This window comes from Parasteatoda tepidariorum, chromosome 2 (assembly GCF_982258835.1).
Source record: "Parasteatoda tepidariorum strain Cologne lab strain chromosome 2, Ptep-v5.0, whole genome shotgun sequence".
Lineage (NCBI taxonomy): Eukaryota > Metazoa > Arthropoda > Arachnida > Araneae > Theridiidae > Parasteatoda > Parasteatoda tepidariorum.
This window is the reverse complement of record NC_141756.1, coordinates 98,554,953-98,568,875: the sequence shown is the minus strand read 5'-3', so window position 1 is coordinate 98,568,875 and position 13,923 is coordinate 98,554,953. Positions and strand designations below refer to the sequence as shown.

General features: G+C 26.9%; 1 protein-coding gene across 3 annotated transcripts; it reads right to left on the bottom strand.

The window, feature by feature from the left end:
• Window positions 1-3,008: 3,008 nt before the first annotated feature.
• LOC107438797 (phospholipid phosphatase 5) lies at window positions 3,009-13,863 on the bottom strand. 3 transcript variants are annotated; one of them, XM_043046265.3, is made up of 8 exons: window positions 13,719-13,863; window positions 12,194-12,283; window positions 11,740-11,845; window positions 10,394-10,481; window positions 7,886-7,949; window positions 7,682-7,806; window positions 5,496-5,666; window positions 3,009-5,025 (listed from the first exon to the last, which is right to left on the bottom strand). In XM_043046265.3, the coding sequence occupies exons 2-8, from the start codon at window positions 12,265-12,267 to the stop codon at window positions 4,847-4,849; spliced, it is 807 nt and encodes a 268-aa protein (XP_042902199.1). In that variant the 5' UTR covers window positions 12,268-12,283; window positions 13,719-13,863; the 3' UTR covers window positions 3,009-4,846. The 3 variants fall into 3 exon arrangements, with proteins under 3 accessions (XP_042902199.1, XP_087013965.1, XP_071033983.1); XM_087157839.1 differs by having other exon boundaries at window positions 13,710-13,847; XM_071177882.2 differs by lacking the exon at window positions 13,719-13,863 and adding an exon at window positions 12,499-12,576.
• Between the last annotated feature and the right edge of the window lie 60 nt (window positions 13,864-13,923).

Below are 13,923 nucleotides of genomic sequence, written 5' to 3'. Positions count from 1 at the left end.
CCACAACAAAAATTGCAGGACCATCATATTTGATATTTTTGAAACAAATGCTTTGTTGTCAAATTTCTTCGGCAGTTAATTCATAACTAAAAAAATTACACATTTTTAAACCGTTCGAAATGCTATCTTAGCATATATTTATTTCTCTAAATTATCTAGTAAAAATAATTTTCCTTAGTTTCTCTAATATTAATTTTCGAAATTTTTTTTACATCTTACTAAATAAATATTAGATTGTTTGGCCTTTTTTTTGGTCAAGTAAAAAACTGTGTAATACAAAAAACTTAACTTTGCATTGCCTTTTCCTTTGATTATTGTCCTTAATATGTATTGATTATAATTAAACAAAAATTTGAAACAAATACATAAGAATAGTATTATTAAAAAATTTTGATAGAAAAAAAAACTTTCAAGAAATAAAATTTTTTTTATACTCTTTCTTTTATCTAGTCTTGTTTTTTATAGTAAAATGAAGTTAGTTTTGGATTCATTTTTAAACAATATTAGTTTAAAAAATAATAGATAAATTTATGAGGAAGAAGAAAACTACTAAGTAATTTCTTGTTAAATAATAAGAGCTATCCGAAATTCATGCTAATTTGCAGTTCGTTAAATTCCTTTATTATGACGCAATAAAACAAGTATCTTACTTAGTTTTAAAAATTTTACTCACATTATTAATAAATTACTTGATAGTTTCACTTGATATTAAAATTGTCACAGGAAGTAATCAGAGTTTAGCTGGGGAAAATTGCTTCAAAGTATTAGTATATGGTTTTTATATAAACTTGAAACTTTTAATTAAAATTAAACTTAAAAAGATATTTAATCTCGTTGGTTTCTTTGTAGTTATAAGATTTTTCATTTTGCAAAAAAAATTTTGAATATGCAAGTTATTTTTTAAAAATTTCAATAACTGTCTTTCGTATTCTGTTCAATTTTGTTTTTTAAATTTTATTTCTGTATAAATTTCAGATGCGATAATTCAAAGAAAATGCTTAAAGCATGAAAAAAAAAAAAAAAAAGAACAGACTTTTATTTATTTGCTCTTAATTTATTTATTTTTTGTTATTATTATTTTCTTTTTGTTCATATCCTTCATTGCTTGAAAATTTTTAAAATAATGTGAAAGAAATAAAATAAGTCAAAATCTAAACTAAGTCAAAATCTCTTCCAATTAAGTTCACAAAATAAAATTCAATTAATGAATATTATCAAAATATCGAATTTACAGTACTTATAATGAAACTGCCGAACATTATTAATAGAGATATTTTAAAATTTATTCAAAATAAACAAATATTTAATAATAAAAAATTTAAAAGTAATTTGCGATAATATATCCCCCCCCCCACACTTTTCTAATTTTACCAAGAAAAATTTCAATTTAAAAAAAAAATAATAATGAAAATTAAACAGCAATGAAAGCAACGAAATGTTTAATTTGGTATTAGCAAAAGAAAAAAAATTAAAATAAATAAATAAAATTAAATAAAGCATTAAATTAATTTTTCCTCTTCACCGACAACTTTTGCTATCAGTACAATTTAACTACTAATAAACTCTAAAATAAACTCACAACTCCTCTGTGATTTATGATGACAGTTATCCCCACCTCTCAATTAGTACCCAGTCGGCGGTCGTAGGGGAAGGAAAAAAAATATCAGCCAAAAACTCGGGCCCGCCACTTGAGAGGTAGACAGGCAACCCGAGTTATTCCAGGCTTGCCGCTTTACGTGTAGAAATCTTGCCCGAGTTATTACGGGTCCGCCGCCAGGAGGGTTAAGCTATATTGATATAGTAGCCTCACATTTTCACCCAATATACTACATATTGCATTATAAAGAAAAATTTTTGAACAGTGATATTTCGTTAGTTGAAACATTCATATTTTATTTCGTTCATTGCAGTTCACTTTCAGCTTAGAAGTGAAAAATAAGACTAAAATTGATTCATTTTGAAAATTATTATTAGATTAATGAATAAATATAACACATTTTTTTAAAAAAAATTTGAACAGTATCAGCAAAACTAATCATGTAATTAAAATAGATTGCAGCTTAATACATTGAGTGACATGTCAATCATCAGAAACTAATGATGATGAGTTTCGGTTGAATGAATAGCTGCTTGGATATGACCAAACTAAAAAATCTTTCACAGGCTAAATTACTAGAGGGAAATGTCCAACATTACATGTGAAAGACTCTTATATTTCCAAAATGTTTGAAAGAAATTCAGCATGAATAGCACTAAAATACTGAAAATCTAAACATTTTGATTGTTTTTTTCAGAATAAGCCTAAAACAAAGAACAGTTTAATCTGAACAGTTGAAATTTATACAATTCACATAGTATTTTTAGGAGTTACTACAAAAATAATGACCAAATCTTCTGAAATGAAACAGAATTAGAAAATAACAAAAATAATGAATGATTATCAAATCTTTAATTTTTCATAAGCATTATCAGCCTGTTTTGATATGGATATAATCCATTAATTCATAAGTACTTTTGAAAAAAAATACAATTAGATTTGTAAGTTTTATACTTTTCTATTTCATGCAACAAAAAAATATAACTGGTTGTTAGAACTTTAAGGATTTGTAAATGATAAAAAAATTGCGGTAAACACACATTTGCCAGGCTACCAACTTTCTACCCTTTTTGTAAAAATTTATTCTAGTGGTACCTAAGTATATGTCTTAATTTCATATTTTTTATTCATTTCAACTTACTTTCCATACCACTACAAATAAATGATTTAAAAATTCTTATGTAACACCACTTTGTTCTAATTCTTTCGAGGTAAGGCTTTTAAAATGTTGGCAAAATTACCAAAATATTTTTAAAATGTCTACCACTGTATAAAATATTTTGCAAAAAGTGTAGTAGTTGGCTGCTTCGGACTTTTTTTTTATAAAAATATACCAAGGTAAAAAATATATAAATTTCAATCATATAACAAAAATTACTAGCTTCAATTTTAGTTAAGAAATACAAAGGTACAATTTTTATTAAAATTTTATTTTCACATATGTAAAAATGTCAATTTATTAATTGTTATCTACATGGAATGTTAATTTGAAAATGCAGGTTGAACAAAAATTATTGTTCCAACTTTAATGCAGATATCCACATAATATAAATATAACAAATATAAGCGGTGTATGTGTGTACAAGACACATAATTAACTTAAAGAATTTATAACATATTTTTCAAATAAAGTATCACTAACAATGAGGGGAAAAAATGATATAGTAGTAAACAAATAAAAACATAGAACACAACTGTAAATGTAATAAATAATAACAAATATATAAAATAAGCTGTAATGAAATAACAATTTATCACAAGACTAGTATAAAATTGTTTAAATGCACCAAAATGATATGCAATAGAATTGAGAAAGCAGATACAATTTAATCTAAACATATTGTGCACTTCATATCAGTAGGTATGTGCTTAACGAGAGAATACATATGTATTTTTTATTTATTTATTTTTTTTTTATGGAATCCTGACTTTATAAAGTTTATTAGTGAACATATTAAAACTAGGGCAATTCTAATGCAAATTTTATTATTAATGAATATCATTGTCATTATTAATTCAATATATTGCCTTTTCTTTTCTAGCAATTTAAAATAATTTCATAAAAGTGATTAAGAAATATTAGATTATTAACTAGATATAAATATATTTGCAATTGGTTTCAAAAATCATAATTAGTAAAAGCAATTTTCAGTCTCCCCCGAACCCTCGTTTTTTTGAGGAACATTTTTTGTTTTGTTTGGATGATACAATAATAAAAGAATTTGCAATATGTATTGAAGTTTACATGAATTAAAAGCTTAAGTCTTTTTTTAAATTAGTAAAAAAAATAATCAGTAAACATCATATAAAACAAGTATTAAATTATGCTACAAAATTAACTTATAGTTCAGTTAAAAAACTACAGTTTAAAAAGATTAAGACATAGTAAGAACTCAAATTGGTTAGAAGCTAGAACTATGAACTAAAAAGATTGAGTTTATTATATTTTAATGCACAGTTAATGAATTATTCAAAAGTTTTTGATAAAATGATGGCCACACTTCAGATAGAACTGAATTTCTTGTGCACAATTTTAAAATTTAGGCATTTAAATTAGTGTGATTTCAACCTTTATTTAAAATTTTACCATATGCACTATAACTAAAAATTTTAATATAATTTACTAATTTAAAGAAATTAAAAATTTCCTTAAACCATTTTTTTTTTTTTTTGCATTTATGGTAAAATTTTACCACAGATGCAGAAAATGGTTGTCATAGTTTTTGTTGGTCCTTTTTAAGGGCATTTCTACGTATTTCCATATTTTTATTATTGTTCTAAGATATTTTCCAAGCTGTCACATTTTTTCACAAAAAAATGGTTGTCATAGTTTTGTTGATTCTTTTTTAAGGGCATTTCTATGTTTCTCCATATTATTATTATTGTTTTAAGATAGATTTAGTTTCTTTTTTCCCTTCTCATCTAGATTTTCAAAGTTAGGATTTTTGAGATTATGCTGAATGATGATTCATCAGCACTTAAAATGTGACATACAAAAAAGTATTTTTGACTAAATCCATTTCACAGCAATATTTTCCAAGCTGTCATATTTTTTTCACAAAAAAATGGTTGTCATAGTTTTGTTGATCCTTTTTTAAGGGCATTTCCATATTATTATTATTGTTTTAAGATAGACTTAGTTATTTTTTCCCTTCTCATCTAGATCTAGACAAAGTTAGGATTTTTGAGATTATGCTGAATGATGATTCATCAGCTCTTAAAATGTCACATACAAAAAAGGATTTTTGACTAAATCCATTTCACAGCAACATTTTCCAAGCTGTCACATTTTTTCATTTGATTCAACTCCTGTGAAGAATTAACAGCCATAAAGGGTAAAGCGCTGTCTAAACTATCCAGAGGATGATAGTACTGAAAATAGCACAAATATGCAACACACAGTCCCAAAAGAGAACCAACCAAGACATCTAGGAGAAAGAAAAATGATAAATACATGTTATACAACTTTCAAAATGACAACACTTATCAGATTGACTACATTTTTAAAGATAATCGATTAAAATATTTAATTTTTGAACTCACAAAGTGTCTACCTAACAGCTTGGGATACCCAGGTTTGACAGTGACATTGAAAACTATGTGCAGATATGTGAATATATTAAAGATTAAAATGAATGAAATGAAAAATAAATAAAAAAAATGAAGAGCTCAATAATATTTTATATGTTCAGTTGAATAAATTCTCTAAAAATAACAAACTAACTACTGCCAATGTCAAAAAAAATACTTATTTTCTTTCAAAAATGCTCAATTATTTATGAGTTTTGAATATTTACTTTTAAATATAAAACCTTGGTAAAGAAAGGCAACAATACAAATAACATTTATTTTAAACTTGAAGGTTTCTTCAGTTCAATTATGAGTATAAGAATCTTACCTTGCCAGTGATGGTGATAATCGCACGTCCTACTCAGAGCAATGGTTAAAGCAAGAAACAGAGGAAGCGAAGAAACAATCAACCTCCATGATTTTCCACGTCCGCGCACACTAAACACTCCTAATTTCCCACACAAATATAAACTGCAGAATGTCATGCTGGCAAAAGCAACTATAAAACATATATAAGCAACTATAAAACATATATATAAGCAACTATAAACAATTCAAACTAAGCATACACTGATTTACTTACGTAATTTTGAACATATACAATTGTTTATTTATGTAACAAGATCTGATGTAACAAAGAAATTTTTTATTTAATGCCAAAAAATCTACATAATACTTCTGATGCATAATTTGAATCTATTGAAAGAATTCTAAAAAATTATTTATGAAAGTTGTCTAACTAAATGAATGAAAAAAAAAAAAGAAATTTAGGTATGCAAAACAAATTCTGTAAATTTATAAGGATCTGATCTGTACTGCTTTATTAGCATATCTAAGATCATCACATTAAGATTGTATTTGAGTAAGTGAAAATTTAATCATCAGGAAAGTTATACATTTTTATTTATTATTATTATTAATCTGCTTCGTACAACTTGCTTTTTTTTTCTTTTTTTTTTTTTTGTCTTGACTATCTTAAAGAAGGAATATTTGGATGAGTTATTTAAAACATGTTAATTTTATTTTTTTCCTTATCAATTTAAATTGTTTACCTTAATATGCAGATTGTGAAAGAAAAAAGATTTAATGATGGAATGCTAAAAATGACGACTTTAAAATATCAAGGGATTAATGAAATGTAACAGATGAAAAATACAATCCTTGAAGTATAACAGATATTTAAAAAAATCATTAGGATTAATATTATCACTACTAAAAAAAATGATACCACATAAAAATTAACAATTAGGATCATTGTTATGTGTTAAATAAAATACAGTCAAACTTCCTTAACGTCAACTCGAAGGCCATAAAGAAATTTGTTCACGTTATCAGTTCAGAAGGGTTTTTTTATAAATTTTTTTTACACATTTTCTATTACCTATTCGTTTTTTCTAATCTTATTTTTGTCATGAATAAGTCAATCAATATCTATTTTAACTTCAATAAATGTTTTTACTTTGCGCTTAAATTAAAAAGAATTAAAATAAATGTCATAATAAATATAACTAATTACTTAAATAAAGTTACAAATGATTCATAAGAAGTAAGTAAATCTAAGTATTCATTAGTGAAATTTTGAAAAACTTTTGTTCCTCAAGTCTAGAAATGCAATTCAGTAATTTCAATTTCTTTAAACAACCTATGTTAGTGAGGTAGAAATGTCTAACCATGTTGAACAAAGAACTAATATTTGTGATCATTTCTCAGTCAAATATGTTTCTTTACATTTACACTCATGAGATGAAAGAAAACATTTCATATTTAAGTATAGTTTGTTTAAAGTAAGAACTCCCTTAGCCATTTGTCTAGACCAGTGGCAGTGACTCTGGTAACAAGGTATAACTATTTCAAGTAGGGATAACTGTTTAGGACAAGTTTTGGCTCGGGTCAACGAGAGAAAGGAAATTTTTTTCTCCAGTCTATTGTGTTAGCCTTAGAGTGAAGAGAAGCTACCCTCCCTGAAATGACCTGTTCTTGTTTCCATAGCAGCAGACAGCCTGAGATTTTGTGGTGAGGAGAGTTCTTACCATAGACATAGGGCTTATGTTGTTTCCTGTAACACCCACTCCCCCTCAACAGATTCAATTTACACAACTCTTTCAATTCACTGCAATAATGTAATGATTGTAATAATGTAATGATTGCAATAATGTAATGATTGCAATAATGTAATGATTCACAATAATGTAATGATTAAACAATGCATTCACAAAATCTACTCTTATAGATATAGATCTGTGAATGATCATTTTTCTTACCTGTCAAAAGGAAAATAAATTTTCTGTTTATACCCAAAGAAATTTTTTTTTCAATGGTAATGAAATTAGTGTTCACTTTAAAAGATATTTAACGTTAGCTTAAAAGTACTTTAAAGTGTTATACCCGTATACGATTTGACGAGGAGTTCACGTTAAAATAAATTCACGTTAGGAATTTTGGGGTTGACAAGAGAAAAAAAATTAAACAGACATAAAATTGGCAGTGTTGAAGAATTGAAAAATGTAAACATACAAGAGGAATGACCACTTGGAAAACTTTTAAGACCTTCAATCGTGTCTTCTTTCTTTCCAGTACAAGGAAAATTTACATCTCCATTGCCATCTGGGAAACAACGGTAAAAGAAATCGGGCCTGGGTCTGGAAAATATAATGAATAATAAGATAAGTAAAAGATACTGTTGTAAAAGTTAAAAAGAGAAAGTGTGGCAAAACTAACCTGCCAACAATGAGCTTCACAGAATTTGTCAGAAGACCATTGATTCCAAAATTTAAAGTCAGAGCTATCAAAAACATTAAAAAACAAAAGAATTTAATATTATAATGTTTGAATAAAACACATTCAACTCAGTTATCTGAAATCGCATGAAGACAGTACAAAATATGAAGAATTTACAAGTAACTAAATGCCCTGTGGCAGAATTTTTTCGGGCTTTCTGCGACAATTTTCCCTAGCATTAATATTTCTCTTTAAGATAATTTTAATTAAAACAGTTACTACTTTAAGTAACAGAAACGTTGTGTTTACAGATGAAAGTATAGAATAAAAATGTGTAAAAGTTATATTTTTCAAATTCTAATATTATAGATGCTTTCTCGCATTTTGTAGGCAGAAAAATAAACTAATTATTTCCTGTTATTTTGAAAATCATTACAAAAATTAAAATTCTTAGACTTTTACAAATTAAAAATTGTAAAATCCATGCAGTTACTCTAAAATAAAGATCAATGACAAAATAATGCAAATAGGACTCTTTAAAAAAAAAGAGATACTCAAATAAGGGTTTGTAAAACATGATGTTCTTTAAAGAAGAAAAAAATGAAAGAAGGAACATCATTTCTAAAGCAAACTATCTTTTAAACTTTCACGATTTCTGAATTTTTTATTTTGTATTATTAATTTGAAATTCTAGCTGAAGCCAGTTATTACATACTTTTTTTCAAATCCCAAATGAGAATCGAAAAATCAGGATTATTTCTTTCCTCTCTGATGTGCAAGAAAAACCAGAGTTGCCACTCAAATCTGGAAAAAAAATTCCCCGTGTCTTCCCTGTACCCATAAGAGGAAACAACAATTACTGTGCTCTTGTGTGAACTATATTGGGCCAACTATATTTATTAGTTTTAATTGCTGAAAAACAGCTGAACACACTTAAATAATGCTGTAGTAGGTAAATAAAATAGCTTAGTATAGATGAAATATCATGGTTAAATATCCCATAGATTATGCTTTTAGTGGTCACCATTTTTTAAAAGACAAAAATAAGAAACAAAATTCCCTGTACTTTCTCAGTTTGTAAGGAAAAAATCAAAATTCCCTGTTATTTTAGATCAGTTGTGACCAACTGGTTTTGCATCCAAGAAAATATTTATTCAAATACAAAAGTAATCCTGTATGTTGCTTAAAAATCTACTTCTTATTTTAATTTGTAATTCAATACTTTTCTTTTGTGCAACTTGTGCAATCTACCAGCAATATTTAATGTTCCTTCAAACATTAAAGAGTCCTATATAAAATTTTGATACAGTTGTGGCCCGCCATTTGGCTGGTGTTTTTATTGCGGCCCCAGGCCTCAAGTAAGTTGGAAACTCCTGTTTTAGGTGATTTTTAAATTCCCCGTATTTTCCATGTTTTTCCTGTTCTCTCTGTGGAGTGGCAACCCTGAAGACATCTTTTAAAAAAAATTCTGCAGGAAAAAAAAAGAAGAAAAAAACTTTTTTCGAAAAAATGGTGCAGAAAGGTAAAACCAAAATATTTTCTTTCCCAAATGAATAATCTTTCTGAAAAAACTCTGAAACGTTCTGTGTCAGTGTCGCCGCAATTCTGCCACAGAGACTAAATGATATTTTGATTAGGTCATACTAACACAAATTATTTTGTGGTTTCAGTGAGAACAGTTTATATATGTATTTTTAAGACAACTTTTGAAGAACAATTATCAGCCATCCATATCATTACACTGTCAAAATTGCTTCTCTAGGATTATGTAGGCAATTTTTTAAGGTTTACATGAAATATAGGTAGACCATAACTTGGGAACCAAAAAAACATTAATTCTCAATTTTACAACACAATTTTTTAAATTGTATTGGTAAAACCTTCCGTAATTGTACCTGCAAACTGTACTTTTAACAATATGGAACAGGTATGGTACTAGTTATGATAAAAAAGCTAACATTACAAATATGATTTTATAATTAGTTATGAGTATTTTCTAAACTTGTTACTTATTTTTAGATAAAACAAATAAATTTATTATAATTAAGACTTGAAAGAAATATCTTATCATTCTGTTCATGTTATGATTACAACCAGTGTTCCCTCTAAGCATTTTTAAAAGGCTCGCCCACCCTGCCTGATCTTTCACAAAGGTAAATGCACCCTTTTTACCATTTTTATCTAGAGAAAAAATTTTCTTTTTTTACTTTCAGAAAAAAGATAGCGGTAGCAGAAACCAGGAACTTAAGTAAAAAATTATTTTTAGACTAAATCAATATAGAATATTATTCCTCACATTTGAGTATTTTTAATTCTGTTATTAAAGGCACTAATCTAGCCAGATATAATTAAAGTAGATTAGAGTAGCAAGATTAGAGAATTCTTCAGTTTGAAGAAGCATTTGAAAAAGCACCCGGTTGTTTTATTTCTGGGGAGATCTCTGTAACAACATTACAGTTAAGATACTAATAATATGTTATTTCTAAAAATAAATCTTCATTATATTACCCAAAAATGCTTGCAGAGCATCCAGTTTGCATTTTACGATTAAATTAGAGATGACTATTATACAGAATGGAACAACGCAGATAAAAACCTAAAAATAAAAATAGAACACATTTGTTTATGCTACATAAAAATAAATACAGCATAAGTTTGAAAATCTGAACAGTTAGTAGCTCTAAAAAAAAAACAAAAAAAACCACAACAACAGTTTAAAAATTATTTTACTATTAGACTTAAGGTTGGAAAAAAAATGGATTTTTGTAGGTTTAAACAAGGTTAATGTTTTTTGGTTTGTTTAAAACAAAAGGTTAAATAACATGCTAAGCCCCAAATAAAAAGTAATTAAACCATTAAAAAGTATTTTGCAAAAATATTTTCAATTACTAATAAATATTTTGACAAAGAAAACTAAAAAAAAATTCACTTTTGTTCACATAAATAAGAAATAGGAGAAACAACAGGACTAGGCCCCAACAGAAGAAGAAAGGTTTAGATAACGCATTTCTCCAATGCAATTGAATCATATGCGTGGGTGATATCGATCGACAAACATACAGTAAAAAAGCTGTTAGCGTACCGAAGATGATGGTCAAAAATGGACAGTAGACTATTACATCCCTGACAAGGAAAGAAACCATGAAGATACAATTGAATGGAATTTTTTTGTACAAGGTAGATGTGAGGCTGAAGAGATATAATTATCGACTATGCTAACCTTCATCTATCAAAAGGTACCACTGGTGGAATCAAGTTAACGTGTCTTATATACTAGTGAATTGGTATTTAATATTTATAGTGGTAGTTACACCACAAGATTACTCACTAAAACACCATGTTTTTGTATAGTGCTCTGGTAAGTGTTATCGGCCTATATGGGAAAATAAGATGTCTTGACTTCCTATGTTTGACTAATGGTTTGAAGAACACTGGTGAATATGTTTCCATGCTTATGTAAAAATTTAACGATTTTAGTGTTGTAGATTTAAGATTTTCATGCTTTTGCACGTGCACTCTCACACGTGCTATTTTGTGGAAGAGCCACATTTATCTCTTGAACCAAGGTTTGCTGACTACTGGTCTAGTAAGCTGTCTTTTTGACAGTTGTTGGGACTGATTTTTACTTTGTGTTTGAAAATCCGATATTTTTAACAGGATATTACTGCAACAAGTTAATCCTAAATTCACCTGATCTTGTTGACTCTTTTCCAAGTAGTTAGTGCTAGATTTCTTAAAATTTTGGCATTACAATTGTTATGGTGTTATAATTGTTGTACAAATTTTAGTTTTAAAAAAAATAGCAAAATTTTGTAACTTATATTTACATAACAAAATATAAATTTGTAGTTTACCCATAGTATACGTGTAGGAAAATAACTTTCAGTTCTTGGATTTTTATACAACCACAGTTCATCAGGGTGAATTTTTCTATGAAAAGGTTCAGCATACTCCAAAACTCTGCAACAAAAAAAATGTAAATAAATAAAATACATTAAAAGAGAACAGTAATTTAGACTAAAATAAAATCATTAAAAATAAAATTTTGTAAATAAAATTTCAATAATATTAAAAAAAGATTAACAGAAAGAACTTTATTTACATAAATTGTGAAAAAATACTGCACAGGTAAGTAATACCACCTACAAATAATGCAGAGTTCAATTAAATTAAATTTTTAGAATTGAGAACTTTTTAAGAACTTGGAGAGCTAGAGCAAAATCCTGAAAAATATTGTTCAAAGGCTAGTTCAAGATGGAAATAAAATAAAAGAGGCATAAAATAATTTTTTTTTAAAAAAGTACTTACATAAAAATAATCAGTAGAATAAATCTAATAAAAAGTTCCACTCCAAGCCATTTTCGATTTTTTGAGTCATTCATATTATCAATGCAGCTCCTAAAACATTTAAAGGTCATCTATATTTAAAATTACATTTTAAAGGTACATTTTATTCATTTTAGAAAACTTTTTATTTACCTTTTGTAACTTTTACTTCAATTTAAAAAAACTTTTTTATATATAGTAAGAATAGAATAGGGACAATAGCAGAGAGCCACATTCATAGATATTAAGTACAACATATGTGTGAATATTTCATAATATATAATTACCAATTTAGAAGATTTTCAGAACGCATACTTTGAAGCTTGGTTATATAGATAATCACAAACAACCTTACCAAATAAACAAGGCACTACACATCAGGAATAAATTAATATTGATGTTTTAAACTAATGATTAAATACAAATAGCAAAGATAAGAGAAATATATGCACTCAAATATTGTGTATTTACAAAAAAAAAAATATATTGTTAAGTTAATTTTATCCTTGGAAAATTGCAATTTATAAAATTACATTAAACAGGTCTTTAACTATATATAAATAAATTAATAATAATATAGAAATCCCAGTTTTGCTTGAAAGAAAAAAATTTCTATTTTGTGTTTATATTTTTTTTAATCACTTTGTATTTGAAAAGTTTCAGCTTCCCTGAGAATTTTTTGATAGCTTCAAAGAAATCATTAACATAGTGTAATAATCATTTCAGTTTTCATGCTATTGAAATAGAAATCTTGAGACCATGCTTCAGTACTTGGGTATATGGCCCTACATTAGTCAATCTGCCCTTCAATCAAAAAGGTTCTGTACCCTTAATTTTAAGTATATTTCTAAAATAAAAGAGAGTCATCTTTTTCTCTTCCAAGAGGTTATCTTTTCAAAATATATTACATCATATAAGAAAAGGCCTATGTAATATTTCACTTAAAGCACTAACTGCAATGGTCTATTTTAAGTAGGAATTATATATAAAAAAAAAAAAAAGTTTGTCAATCCTGCTTTTTTAAAAAAAAAAAAAAATACTGTAAAGAAAAACGCTAAGTTTTAAAAGCATGATCAGTTTCATCTTCATGTTGAATTCAAAAATATAAATGAAAGAAATCACTAGAAATATTAAATGAAAAGAAACTTAAATCTATTTTGTCCATTAACAGAGCAAAAGAATTAATAAGTGCAATAAACTCTTCAAAGTGTATTCTAACAATGATGTAATAAATTTAAAAACTTTAACAATTTACACGCAATGATTCAAAATAGGTATAAAAATCAAAAGATTTATTTTATTAAAAAAAACTAATTTACATTTTAAACAAAATTCATTTTTAAGGATTGTTTGGGTGCAGAAAAAACGATTAAAGTACTTTATCCAAAAATGTATTTTGAAATAGGTAAAAAAACGTAAGGTAAATTGATCATCAGATCAAGATCTTAAGTAATTGAATAATAATTTAATTGTTTTGTTTGGACAGATTTTAAAATACCTTTAGTACCTTTTAAACACTGGAGTGCAAAAAATAGGAGACCATCTGTTTGATGACTAGTGACTAGAGCAGGGATGTCAAAGTTCACATTCACCGTGACGTCCGTTTGGTCGAAGGCATGGACTAATAGAGGGGATGCTACATATCTACACTGCTCTGCCGAGTTTTGACAACAGCGCCACTTTACAGAAACTAATCTAAGCATGAGGTCGGT

Coding starts and splice junctions, on each gene's coding strand:
- LOC107438797 (XM_071177882.2), bottom strand. CDS start 12,524: ATGCGTTCTGAAAATCTTCTAAATTG. Junction 7,950..10,393: donor TGCTCTGCAAGCATTTTTGG/GTAATATAATGA, acceptor TGTTTTTGATAG/CTCTGACTTTAAATTTTGGA. Junction 5,667..7,681: donor TCCAAGTGGTCATTCCTCTT/GTATGTTTACAT, acceptor TATGTTTTATAG/TTGCTTTTGCCAGCATGACA.